The sequence below is a fragment of the Ochotona curzoniae genome, unplaced genomic scaffold (genome assembly GCF_017591425.1).
Source record: "Ochotona curzoniae isolate NIBS_2020 unplaced genomic scaffold, NIBS_Ocur_1.0 contig_899, whole genome shotgun sequence".
NCBI classification, from domain to species: domain Eukaryota; kingdom Metazoa; phylum Chordata; class Mammalia; order Lagomorpha; family Ochotonidae; genus Ochotona; species Ochotona curzoniae.
Window position 1 is genome coordinate 6067006 of NW_024466605.1, and position 13167 is coordinate 6080172.

Consider the following 13167-nt stretch of genomic DNA (forward strand, 5'->3'; position numbering starts at 1 on the left):
ATGCTTAAAGTTTCACAAATCGCAGTAATTCCTTCGAATCTCCTAAGGTCTGCATAGCAAAACAGATATTCTAGAACTGAATTGCTATGTTTCAACGTTTTTTTTTAAAATACTGTTTTCTCCTACAAGTACCTTTGTAACATGAAGAAATACTTCTGATAGTGAATGTTAGCATAAGAAAATTACTGTGTGAACTGGTTCTAAATTACTCATTCCCCAGGCAATATAAATAGAAGTGAGGATATCTCATTTGCTGTGAAATGTTTGCTTTTAATTTTCCTCACCAGTGCTTTCTAAAATATATACCTACATGCAAACTGTTCGCTTAATGAAGAGAAACATCTGTACTCATTTTATTTTGTTTATTTGTTATAAATAACACATTCTGAACCAAGATTAACTTACCATCACTTCAAGTGCATATTAGTTACAGCTTAACCACATCCTTCTCAGGATGCCATCATTGGGATAAAGAAGCTGGACTGTTCAGCGGAATGATTTTATTTTGATCAATAACAGTGAGACTTTTCAATGCCTTTATTATCATTTCTCCGCTCATTGGACTCTCACTTCATAGCACATTATGCCACATCAACTTCAGAAACATCTGGAGCCTCACCCTCCTACCAGTGTCTCAGAGCCAACTAGTTACGAACAGAGGAGGTAATACAAATCGCGTTTGTTAATGTTCTCATGCGACAGGCAGAGGCAGTCAACATTAGACCTGGTCAGACATCTAGCGCTAGGTGGAATCTGAGGGGAGATGCAGCGACAAGGAAGCGGCACCGACTGCGCATGCTCCTATTCAGGCAGAGACAGAAAGGGAGTGGACGTACTGTAGAAGCTGGCCATTACGTAGTTTTGGCAGCGATCACCAGTAAACTCATTTGGGCACCTGAGAGAAGAAACAAAAAAACAATGGTAGAAAAAACAGAGAAAAAGAGAAGAGGTGAATATATGCTAGAAAGAAGCTCCTTCAGTGTCATCTGACTGAACTTGGTGGGTTCACCCTTTGGAACTGACTCCTCGTCCTAATGATGGCTTTTAGACTCTGGCACGTCCCCCAGATGGTCAAGAATAAAACATCATGGGCGGGTATAACGAAAAGTTCTCCGCATTGTTAACTGACTGTCTTTGTTTTTAAAAAGCCACTTAAAATGAAATCATCTCAGTCTTCCACGTGATCGTATTGGTCAAAAATCTGGGAAGGAAATGTCTTGTTGGCTGGCTTGCCTGCCTTGGTTGAGAGCATCCTCAACCAGCTTTGTAACATTTTGCCAACCATGTGGTTAATGAGATCATATGGAATTAGGCTTATGCCCTGAGTGATCAAACCATCATTAGGACAAAAGGGATCAGTTACAACCGAGGTATCAAAGCACCAAGTTGGCAGTGATTGTTGCTGTAGTTTGGGGGAGAAAGCGAGTTTCAGATTATTTTAACATACTTTCTTGGTTTTGGACTTTCATGGGCACATTCTCAGTACATCTTGCTCCAGTGAATCCAGGTTGGCACCTAAAGGGCAAAAACGTGATAAGCAATAGAATGCTAAAGACACTGAACTTTCAGACTGGCAATTTTCGTCCTATGGAATATGAAGAGTCCTAAAAATGACCTGGTCCTGAACAACACAAAGAAAAGACCACACTCGCAGAAAACCATGAAAGCTTTCGGTTACACATTTTTGCTGCTGTTGTATGCTTCAGTCTTCAGAAAGATTAGTTAGCTGGGATTTAACTACAGTGAGGTTGAAAGTCGAATTGGGGTGACAAGGCACAAGCAGCTGTCATTGAGTCTTACCATGTGAAATATCTGGGTTTGGGTAGAGCTTACGTGGGTCTTTCCATACCTTTTATTACGAAGTGATCTTGAGCTTTTTCATATACAGTAGTCTATATTAAGTGTATATATATACATATATATACTTTTGTTTCATAAGTATTGCATACATTGAAAGTTAAATGTCCAAACAATTAAAAGTCAAGGATTATTGTGCTATAGTAATTGCAAGAAAAGTAATAAACCCTGCTTTATTATTTTTTAAGACTTCATATAAGTCTTATTTTTAACACTGAAAGATATTAGGGAGAAGCAGGTAACAATGTGCTAATCCAATCACCCCATCAAAGATCTTTTTTTTAAATTCAGAAATTACTTCTCTACGGATATATTCAATAGATATCACATTGCATTTAAGGTAAAATCTATATGGAAATGACATAAAAATTTATCTTTTGCTCACTTATACATATACCTATCAGGTGTCTAGAATCTTCATATTTTGCTCTTTGTAAGATCACGCAATGGTTGCTAAAACAGGAAAGTCCTTTAAAATTGCTCTATTTGTTGCTCTCAGTTCAGGAATTTAGCATTTTTGGTTTGACTAGTTTTATCTAGGATCATGTAGTAATAAGTAGATCATCAAAAGGTTCTAACAAGCAAATAATACAAATAAAAAATATCTTTATCTGAATGTTCAACACCCACAGTCATAATTTTTGTTAATAGCTCATTTGCATAGAAACCATCATGCAAAGCACCCTAATATAAATCAGCTCTGATAACATATATGAACCTATTCATTTTCACAGGACTCTTCTCCAGATTAAACAAGTACTTTCTGACATCAAAAAATGAAAATAAAACCATCTGCTTTTATCAGTTACTGAGATGATTTCTCTCCCTTCAGACCAAGCTAAATGCCAAAAATGTTATCAAGTGAGTTTTGGCACATGTAATTCTCCCACTGGCTACAGAATCAAAGACTAGCAGTTCCAGACTTTGTGCTGTAAGAGAATTTGTGTAAATATCAGTATAATCATGATGACTAACAATTAATATCAATAAACTTAAAGAACAAGCATCTTGCATTGAAATCGCATTTTCCAACTCATCTACAAACCCTTTTCTAAGACATCAGTTAAGATGCGGGCATTCCTTGTGACAGTACCTGGGCTCAGCCCCAGCTCCAGCTTCCTGCTCATGGGACCAAGGCAGCAGTGATGGGGTCTTCTGCAATTGGGCTGCTACCCTTATAGAGGACCTCGACTGAATTTCTGGCTCTCAGTTTTTGGGGAGGCAACCAGCAGATGGAAATTCTTTCTCTCTGGCCATTGTCAAATAACTAAACAAAATTTTTAAAATGAAACTTTTTGATGTAAATTGTTTTTCTGCAGAATACTTTTGTTGCAAGAAATAAAAGAGACTTTACTTAAAGAAATTAGTGAATGAGGAACTCTCTGTTTTACTACCTCACAAGTTTTACTTTCTAAGTTTAAGAAGTCCTGAAATAAAATGTTAAGAATAGGTTTATAAAGTTTTATGACTTGAAAGTTTGAGTCAAGATTGTTTCTTTCTTTTTAAATTTTCTTTAGTAAAAAAATTCACACATTCCCTAATACAGATTTAGGAGCATAGTGACACTTTCATATTACATTGTCTTAGGAAATAAAGCAAAGAATGTGATTTTTCCATATAATTTGCTTGATAAAATAATTTCTGAAGATACGGGGTTTGAATTTGTCTATTTTAGCCCAGCACAGTAGCCTAGTGGTTAAACTGTTCACCTTGCATATGCCAGGATCCCATATGGGCAACAGTTCTAATTTTGGCTGCTCCACTTTCCATCCAGCTCCCTGTTTGTGGCCTGGGAAAGCAGTCAAGGATGATCCAAAGCCTTGGGACCCTGCACCTGCGTGGGAGACCTGGAAGAGGTGCTGGCTCCTGGCTTCGGATCGGTGCAGCTCCAGCCACTGCAGTCACTTAGGGAGTGAATCAATAGAAAGAAGATCTTCCTCTCTGTGTCTCCTTTCTGTATATCTGACTTTCCAATAAAAATAAAATAAATATTTAACAAACTTGTCTATTTGTTCCTGAATCAAGACTATAAACCTATATAGACCTATTCTTTACTAAATACACAATTCCAGAATGAATGCTATGCTGTACAGAATGATTTTATCTTACTTGCTACATTCCTGATAAAAATCAAATATTGAGCACACCATAATCAGTTTATTTCATGTAGAAAATATAATGCAAAGTCTTTGAGTAAGTTGGTGTATGTGTATGTGAGAAGAAGAGAGACAGACCACTTAAGGTGACAAATATCCATTTATTGGATTTTATTCATTATAAAATCAAGAAATAGCTGAATAAATGTGATTCCCTTAAGAGAAGGAGTGCTTTTACCAGAAATTGTCATTTAAGTATCTAATATGCCAGTTTGATGATCAAAGGACATGTTACATGAATGAGATAAAAAAATCTTGTCCAATATTTTTTCTAATCTTTATGATTTTCTAAGAATCTAGGATTATGGAATGGTAGCTTATTCTATTATAAGATCATAAACAATATTTGATACAATGACACTAGTACTATTCAAGGTTTATAGGTTGTTTTTTTTTTTTAATTATCAGCTATATCTGAACTGAAATCACTCTTTTGCTAACATTCACCTCCACTTGGGAGAGGAGTTTGCTTAACATTATTTCATGATGTTACGAAGCCCCGTGATTACTCAAAGTGTGGTCCCTGGACCATCGGCATTTTCATCTCCTTAGAGCTTATTCATAGATTCTGGATCTCAGGTACCAGGTCTAGAACTTGTGGACAAGAATCTTCATTTCAGCAAGATCCCCAAAAAAGCTGTACGCACATTAAAATTCAAGACGGAAGTGGCCCTGAACTAAGAATAAGGACATTGCAGCCCACCATTCTGGAACCACATTATGCTGTTGGCTGCACACGGGTAAGTCATTTGAATGTACAGAGTGGGCTTCAGGCTCCTCAGTGATAAAATGAAGGGGCTTCACTGAGGATCTCTGTCGGGCACAGCATTTGGAAGAGCAAATGCCACCACCCGGGGCACTTGTAGCCCTTGTTTGAGTGCCTAGTTTCAAGCCCTGATTCCACCCGACTCTGGCGTCCAGTTAATGCACAGGGCTTGAAGTTAGGCTGCAACATGCCGGGCTGGGTCAGGCTTAGCTCAGGAGCTGGGCACTCCATTCAGGTTTCAAAGGTGAGTGACAGGACTCAGTGACTAGAGCCATCCCTGTTGCCTCTCTGTCATTCACCTTTGAAACCGGAATCAGTGTCCAGCTCCTGGACTACGCCTGACCCAGCCCTGCATGTTGCAGGTGTTCACAGAATGAAGCACAGGATTGCAGGTCTCTTGCTCTATCTCTCTCTCTCTCTCACTCTCTCTCTCTCTCAATCTCTCTGCCCTTCAATTGAATGACATCCTGCTCTTTTTTTTTTTAATGTCCACTTTACTAGAAAAGTTCTGGAAATTAATACTCACAATGACACATGAAATCACTGTTAGAAAACCCCAACACCTTTTCTTCATAATGGATTATTTAGGGACTGAGAAGTCAAGCACTTAAAAAAAAATCATTTTGATGGAATGTATTTTAAAGCAATCATAGAACTAAAAACACATGTAAATACTGCAGCAATTCAAGTGTCAGCAACTGAATCGTTATGTAACTTTCATAGACATCTAGAGTTGTTGCCAAAGCAGACAGCTGGAAGCAGAAACTGGCTGAGGCAGTCGGCATAAGTACCTGCCCACTGCACTGCTTGTGGGGAAAGCATATGCAAAGGAAACTATTCTACAGGATAATTTTGAATAGCGTAGGGAGACTCTCTGGCTTTTGGCAAATTTCTATTACGAGTGCTGCATGATATGTTTTTAATTTATCACTTTCCCAGAAGGTAAAAATATGGTAAATTTAATCCAATTTTCAACAATGTGTTTTGGCCTGGGTCTGGGCAAACTCTAAGCATATTATTTCTCGAAAGAATCTAAGAATTTGCGGAATAATCAAGCACCTGCTGCAGTTTCAAAAGTGTACTATTTCATTCCATTGGTCAGATTAAGACATGGAAATCCTTTTACAAAAAAAAACTGTTTATTTATTTAGGGACAAGCATTGTTAGCATAGTGGAGTAAACTATTACGTGTGATGCAGCATCTCATATATCACCACTGGTTCTAGTCCTGGATGCTCTATTTCCTATGCACCTGCCTATTAACGGGACTGGGAAAGCAGGGGAGGATGCTCCAAGTGCCTGGGCACCCGTGTGGGAGATCCAGAAGTGCCATGGCTCCCGGCTTTGTACCTGCTCAGCTCTGGCCTTTGCAGTCATCCACGGAATGAACCAGCGGATGGGAGACCTCTTTCCCCCTCCCTTTTTCTATATAAAAGTTTGTGTTTCAAACAAATAAATCTTTTAAAGCTTTTAGTGATTTATTTGTGATTGGGGGTCCCTGAGGGTGAGGCAGAGACAGAGAGAGAGAGAGAGCGAGAGCGAGAGAGAATGGTCCCATCTGCTGGTTCATTCTTTAAATACTTGAACACTGGGATGAGGGCAGGTCCAAGCCAGACGCTGAGAATGCAGTTCAGGTCTCCCATGGAATGGCAGGAGCTCAGCTCTCTGAGCCATCACCACGTCTCCCACAATCGACAGTTCAGGAAGCTGGAGTCAGGAGCAGAGGATCGTGTGGAACTCAGGTATCCCAATGTGAGGGATGCCTTTAACATATTTAACTATGAAGCTAAATATTCTCTATTCACTCCTAACAGGCCAGTCCTGGGTCTATATTTGTTCTCCATGTTCTTGGGCCATCCTCCACTGCTTTCCCAGGCCACAGGCAGGGAGCTGGATGAGTAGTGGAGGTGCCAGGATTAGAACCGGTGACCATATGGGATCCTGCCACACTCAAGGCGAGGACTTCAACCGCTATGCTATCACATGGGGCATAGTTGATGCTTCTAATGCTTAGCACAGGACCTGGCACCAAATGTTGGTTAAACTGAACCTAAGAGAAAATTCCACTGTAGTGTTCTAGAAAAGATGGTATCAGAGACTTTTAAGCAGTTGACTGATTTGCCAAGTAAAGGCCAGTGTTGGATCCTGCCTTCTATGGTTTATGGGACACTACTCTGAACCTCCCCATTTTTTTTTTATAGAAACTCCCAATACCTTTCTTAAAGAGTGCTTCTCTCCAATAAAATCTTAACACCTATTTTTAATTTGGAAGAGGCTCTATGATTTTTAAGCTAGTCTATTATGTCAAATTTAAGTCTTAGATATTGAAATATCAGTTTACCTAGGACTCAGTTATGCAGAACTACTAAGATTTCTGTCCAACACCTGCAAAATAAAAAGCTATATTTTGGGGGGTGGCTGGTGGAACTCCTTCACTTGTCCTTGAGCAGCATTTATTAAAATACAAGAAAATTTTGAAACTGTGGAAAATGACATTGAAAGACATTTATTTTATTAGGAAATATATTGAAATCGATGTATAGTTTTTTGTGGCTCTGGTTCTCCATGAACTTTCTTTTTTTTTTTTTTTTTTTTAAGATTTATTTTTATTATTTTTTTCATTGGAAAGGCGGATATACAGAGAGGAGAGACAGAGAGGAAGATCTTCCGTCCGATGATTCACTCCCCAAGTGAGCGCAACAGGCCGATACTATGCCGATCCGAAGCCAGGAGCCTCTTCCGGGTCTCCCACGCGGGTGCAGGTTCCCAAAGCTTTGGGCTGTCCTCGACTGCTTTCCCAGGCCACAGGCAGGGAGCTGGAAGGGAAGCGGGGCTGCCGGGACTAGAACCGGCGCCCATATGGGATCCCGGGCGTGCGAGGCGAGGACCTTTAACCACTTGCGCCACCGCGCCGGGCCCATGAACTTTCTGAAAATCCTCTCAGATGCGTGGATTTCAAAAATGTGGGCACTGAAACAGGCCTATATTTCAGGGGCATTTAAATGAGGTTTTTGGAGTATCTCCATCTCATGGTCTCTGACACAGACCCAGATGAAATAGTTTCAATGTTGGGGGTTCGTGAACATTGTACATACATGAATTTATAATTCTACTTTATCCCAGTGAAAGCATGTATGATGTAGTCAGTGTTATATCTTTACATGCATGATCTGAAACTTCCTTCAGCCGCTAAGCAGCTTCAATTGAGTTTTCTATACCTTCTAACCATAGTTTGTACACGTAAATACATCCATTAAACAATGGACCTAACAGCTTATTATAAAAACTGTTCTTAACTATAATACATTGTTAATAATCAGACATTCTTGCAATGAGAAAACTTACACATGCATGTACTTTGGAAACAATTTCATGCCTTTTATTCTAATAAATCACCTCCTGATTTTTGGAAGGCATAGAAACAAGACATAGTCAAAGATATCCAACAGTCTAGTAAATTTTCAGCTTTTTAGGCATGGCTACTTTTATAAAATACTGATTATACATCACCATTTATAAATCGTCATTAGATAACTTTTTTATCCTTCCTTCCTTCTTTCCTTCCTTCCTTCCTTCCTTCCTTCCTTCCTTCCTTAGTTTCACTTTCCTTTCAGGCCCTCCTTTGTCCAGACAAAATGAAGATAAAATCCATAATTAACAACTTCTGCTTTGATCAGTAGCCTACAATAAAATGCTTGAATAATATTAAGAGTTTTTTTTTTTTTGTCTAAAGAAGAGGAATCCTATCATCTTTTTTCTTCCTCAGTGCCAGTGGTGATATTCCCTTCTGCAACATGCACCATTAAAATGACTTGCTTGCTGCCAATCCTTACAAAGATCAAACGTTGGACATGACAATGAATACATATGGAGGGATACGGGCGGGTTTGAAGCATTAAGCACCAAGACCTTTTTCTCTCTCTGTACAGACGCAGCACAAACTGTGCTGGTCTGCTTTCCTACAGTATCACATTGCAAACCCTGACTTTTCTTACCCTGAGCTGGCTCAACATTCTGGCCAGAACTCGCCCACTCACTGGCGGAGTATCTGTATTGTAGATTATTCTTTCCCAAGTGTATTGTTACTATTAGTCTGCATTTTTTCCAAGATGAACATCATTTTGTTATCTACCTTTGAGTGAAATTTCTTGACGTCTGTGTATGCTTTTCTAATTTGTATTTTAGTGTTCTTTACAGCATCATCTGCAAAAGACATTTATTGCCCCAAGAGAATGCTCTCTTCAACATCATTAAAGAAAATATTAAGTATAAGATGTTCCAATAATGTTCCCTTCAGATCCAGCCTATACCTCCCATCTCTGGTCAGCTTCTCTCTCTCTCTCCTTTCTTCTTTTTTATTATTAACTGGGGACTAGCTTTCAATCCATGAGATAACAGGATCCATATAGAAAGGGCCTCTCTGGACTCCTGAGTAAACATTGAGAAAAAAAATGAAGTCATCTCAGCCCTCAGATGTTGTTTTTCAGTGTCTAGGATATACAATCCCAGTTGTGAGGGTGGCAGTGTTTATGAATTAACTCCTCCTCGTTTGAACCTTCGTGCCCTTCCTAAAGCTCTGTTTGCACAGCTTGTTCTGCAGTGTTCAGCTGCAGACCAAAGCCCTGGCCAGTGTTTACTCTGTATGATGTATCCCTAATTGGGGGTCAAACAGTTTCATCGGATATGGGATCAATTCACGTCTCTGACATCTCTGCGTCACTGTGACACAATGACACATGGGCTGCTGATTTGTCTTTGTCTCCCTCCCTACAGGATGATGCTTCCTTGCTGGCTCAAACTGCTCAGATTCAGAGGGGTTTCAGCCTTGTTTAATGATAAAACATGTAAATGATACTTTGGTTCATTCCATATAAATATTTCCAAAGTGTGCACTTTTGGCAGTCTAAGGTAGTAACTGCACAGCTTTCTTTCCCATAGAGCTCTGCCTTTGACTAATTCAGGTCCTTACTGTACATTCTCTCAGTTCCTTACACATTCTTTCACAGCGTTTTGCATATCTGCAATTTATCATTAAATGAATACTTGAAACATAACTGCTATTCTTGGTAGCCTATGGACTCCACAAGGTATACAAGTATGATTTTGTTACTGGTCCATTCTCTTAGGCGCTCCACACATTTAGGAGTGAAGGAAGCAAGAATGGCTTGCTCAGCACTGCACCTGATCTTAGGCAAAACGGAATCTAAAGCGATTCCTACAAAAACAAAAGGGCTTCCTTCAATCTACCAAGGTGAGTCAAGCTCACATTGAGCTAACAAATCCCTTACAAGCAAAGAGCAGGATTCTAGATCCATGAGATTTCTCAAAGGGAAGGCGCAATGGTTGTCTGAGGAACTCAGCACCTAGATCCACAAGGATCCACCTGTGTCTGCAGTCTGTGTAATGTCACAACATTCAAGAACAGAGAAGTGGTCAAGGCCAAAGGTAACACACATTCTGAGAAACAAGTCCTTTCAGAGCAGGAATTGGAGCAGAGCTAGCAGTGTGTTCTCATGGACTGGATGCTGTTCTCACCCAATGTCTCCGAACCACATCTCTCCTTCTAAAGCCAACATGACAGGGCTGCAGGACCCAACTATATGGTTTGGAATTATCACCCCTTGATCATTTGAACTCAATCCATTCCTAGTAAATATGATGTTATTATGATCATCATTATACCAGTAGTTTATAAACCCTTAACTCTGGCTGGAATCTCTTTTCCTTTTTACTTTACCTGGTAGTTAAATTTCTCAACCCCAAGTACATATTCTTCCTCCCTAAATATCTGCTATATTCATGGTACCACTTTCCTGTCCCAGAAGTTCCTATGGGTCCCTGCCAACTCTCACAATGACCAAAGTCCTCCTCCTGGCCTTCAGAATTCATAGGTTTCTTGCTTGTTCACTCTAGTCCCTAAATCAGAGCTACTGGCCACAGTGACAGAATAAAGATCCAACCAGTATCCTTGGTTGACACAGAAGAAGTACTCCTTACTTGATGGCCCTGCTTATAAACGTCCTTTTAACTTAGCCCAGTCTTTCCCTTCTTTAGATTTTCACTACCCTAACAGTCACGTTGTAACAATGGGAATATACTAATTGTCACTGATTTGCCATTTCAAATATTTTGCTTTTTTATCCCAAAGATCCAAGATCTGTGGCTTTAAAATGCCTGACACAAACCAAGTACAAATTGTTAATTAGATAACACTTACTGAGCTTAACTCACTATAACATATTTGTTGTGATTTTATCTCCTATAGTTACACGTTTCTTATAATTGTGTCTTAAAATAATATCTAAGACAAGAAGGGCCTAACTGGTTTCACAAATATTAAGCTTATGCAATCATTAAAAATCCATTGACAGCACCACCCCTTCATGTTAGTTTCCTTACTTTTTGTTTCTTCAGATAAAGAAGCTAATGATCATAGACACAAAGTGCCCCTATCAACTGGAAAGTATTAATGCTAGCTGGCGGGCTTAGCAAAACATATAAAAATTGTTGCTTAAAATAAAATGAAAAAATCCAGGTTAAGCAGGACAGCACAGTTCGATAAGATAGCTGGAGTTATTTTTCTAGTGTCTACAAAGAGAAAATAATACCATCATTTGTTTCTTATTAAAAGAGGGGGAAAATCTTATTTCCCCAAAGTAAAAAAAAAGTACTCTAGCAGAAATGGACTCATTCAATTCGAATGACTCCCTGAGAAAAAATTTGGAGAATATATTAACTCTGCTATAAACACATTACTCAGAAAGTTGAAATGGAAGGACTCTAGCCTGTTCATCAAACTTGGTGGTTGAAGTTCTAATCCCCACATGATGAAGCCACGTCTGGATAGCTCTCAGATCTATAAACACAGCCACAAATATAACAATTTTGATAGCAATCCCCTTTAATATCTTTTAAATAGTTCCCTACTGAAGTTACTTAGAAGAGCAGATATGATTAAACTCATTCAAGACAAAGAAGGGAGGTAAAGAGGAAAATCTGGACAATTTCATGTTCAAAATCATCTTGTTTCTTTGAATCACATGACTACACAGAGCATCAGGGGGTAAAAAAAAAAAAACAGAATGATTCTTTTCCTGTGTTTATATAATCTGGAATAGCAGCTACTTTTTTCCCTCCAGGATAAATTTTAAATTATTGTAGAGAGAAGAAAAACATAAAAGACAAGAACCACCACTGACATCCTCACACAGTTCCCAGGGGGATGTCCAAGTAGCTAGCACATCTCTCCTTAGAGAAGTGTGGAACTGCTATATGGTTAATCCATTTGGAAGGAACAGCTTGTTCTAAACGCAGAGACGAAAGAGATTTGCTGTAAAATCTACTCCAACTCCCAAGAAGACAACAGTGGATTAGGTGACCAGAGAGACTACTTGGAAATTTCTCTGCTTGTGGTGTTTCTGAGTCATGTCTTGGGTCGGGGATAAAGCTGATTTTGAACGATGTGGGTCATGCTTCAGCAATGTTTTTGCTCTAGACAGAAGGGCCATATGGAAACTATGAACGATCTTCATAGACAGGGCCATGATGAGCCAATGCAACATTTTTATGTTTTCTGTTTCTATTCAAGTGGCCTTGTGAACAATATATTATTGTAAGTCATGGCGTATTATGTCCCTTTGTTAAAATTCTGAGTTGTGACTTTTTAAAAAGCCATAGATGTTTTTAAAAGAGGGATTTAAAAAATACTTTCATTTAACAGCAAGAAAAAAAAAGAGAGAGAGAGATGGAGTATTTTTAGGTTAAATATATTTTCATCCTTCCCTCAAGGTATTGGCATGCTTTGACAGACCCATGAGGTCATGGTCCAAAAGCTGGAAAACTTGTTCTCAAAATAAAATCTGAGCTTTTATTTCTAATAAGATCCAGCAATAATTTCTAACATATATTTAAAAGATTCTAATTACCAAGAAAACCTAAAAAATGATGCAATTTTCTGAGACCTAGAAGGTGTGTGTGTGTAATCCTCTAGCTAACTAACTTGAGGGGTATGGTGCTCATTCAGATTGTCTTACCTTGATAATTATTAAGAGATCAATATACACTGCACTTCAATATTTTAATAAATAGAGCAAATTCGCGCCCCCTGCCCCAATCGGGTTAAAATTTAATGAGAAACTGTGTGGGTGAGGAAAAATTACAGTTGTTGGCACAATACCAAAACGGGACAAATGAACAGCACTTATGTGATTACGAGTTTTGTGTAGGATGTGGGAGGCCTACAGAATGGCTGAAATTAATATGTGGAAAATGGCTGGACTAGCTCCTTGGAGGTATTGAGAAACCATCACACACACTCACACAGCTTGTAAATCTCTGCAAAGGCCATGATGAAAAATGATCCTGTTTCATTATTATAATTAAAATACA

The 13167-nt window shown here is 38.9% G+C and overlaps 1 protein-coding gene across 10 annotated transcripts in view; it reads right to left on the reverse strand.

Annotated features, from left to right (window-relative positions):
* NRG1 (neuregulin 1) overlaps positions 1 to 13167 on the reverse strand; it is a 1043202-nt gene that overhangs the window by 20372 nt on the left and 1009663 nt on the right. For 7 of the 10 annotated variants that reach the window (XM_040994206.1, XM_040994211.1, XM_040994207.1 and 4 more), the window contains one exon: positions 837 to 895. In XM_040994206.1, coding sequence (XP_040850140.1) covers positions 837 to 895 — 59 coding nt within the window. Of the gene's footprint in view, positions 1 to 836; positions 896 to 1447; positions 1516 to 13167 lie in introns of all 10 variants that reach the window. The other 3 variants (XM_040994212.1, XM_040994208.1, XM_040994214.1) reach the window with 1 other exon arrangement.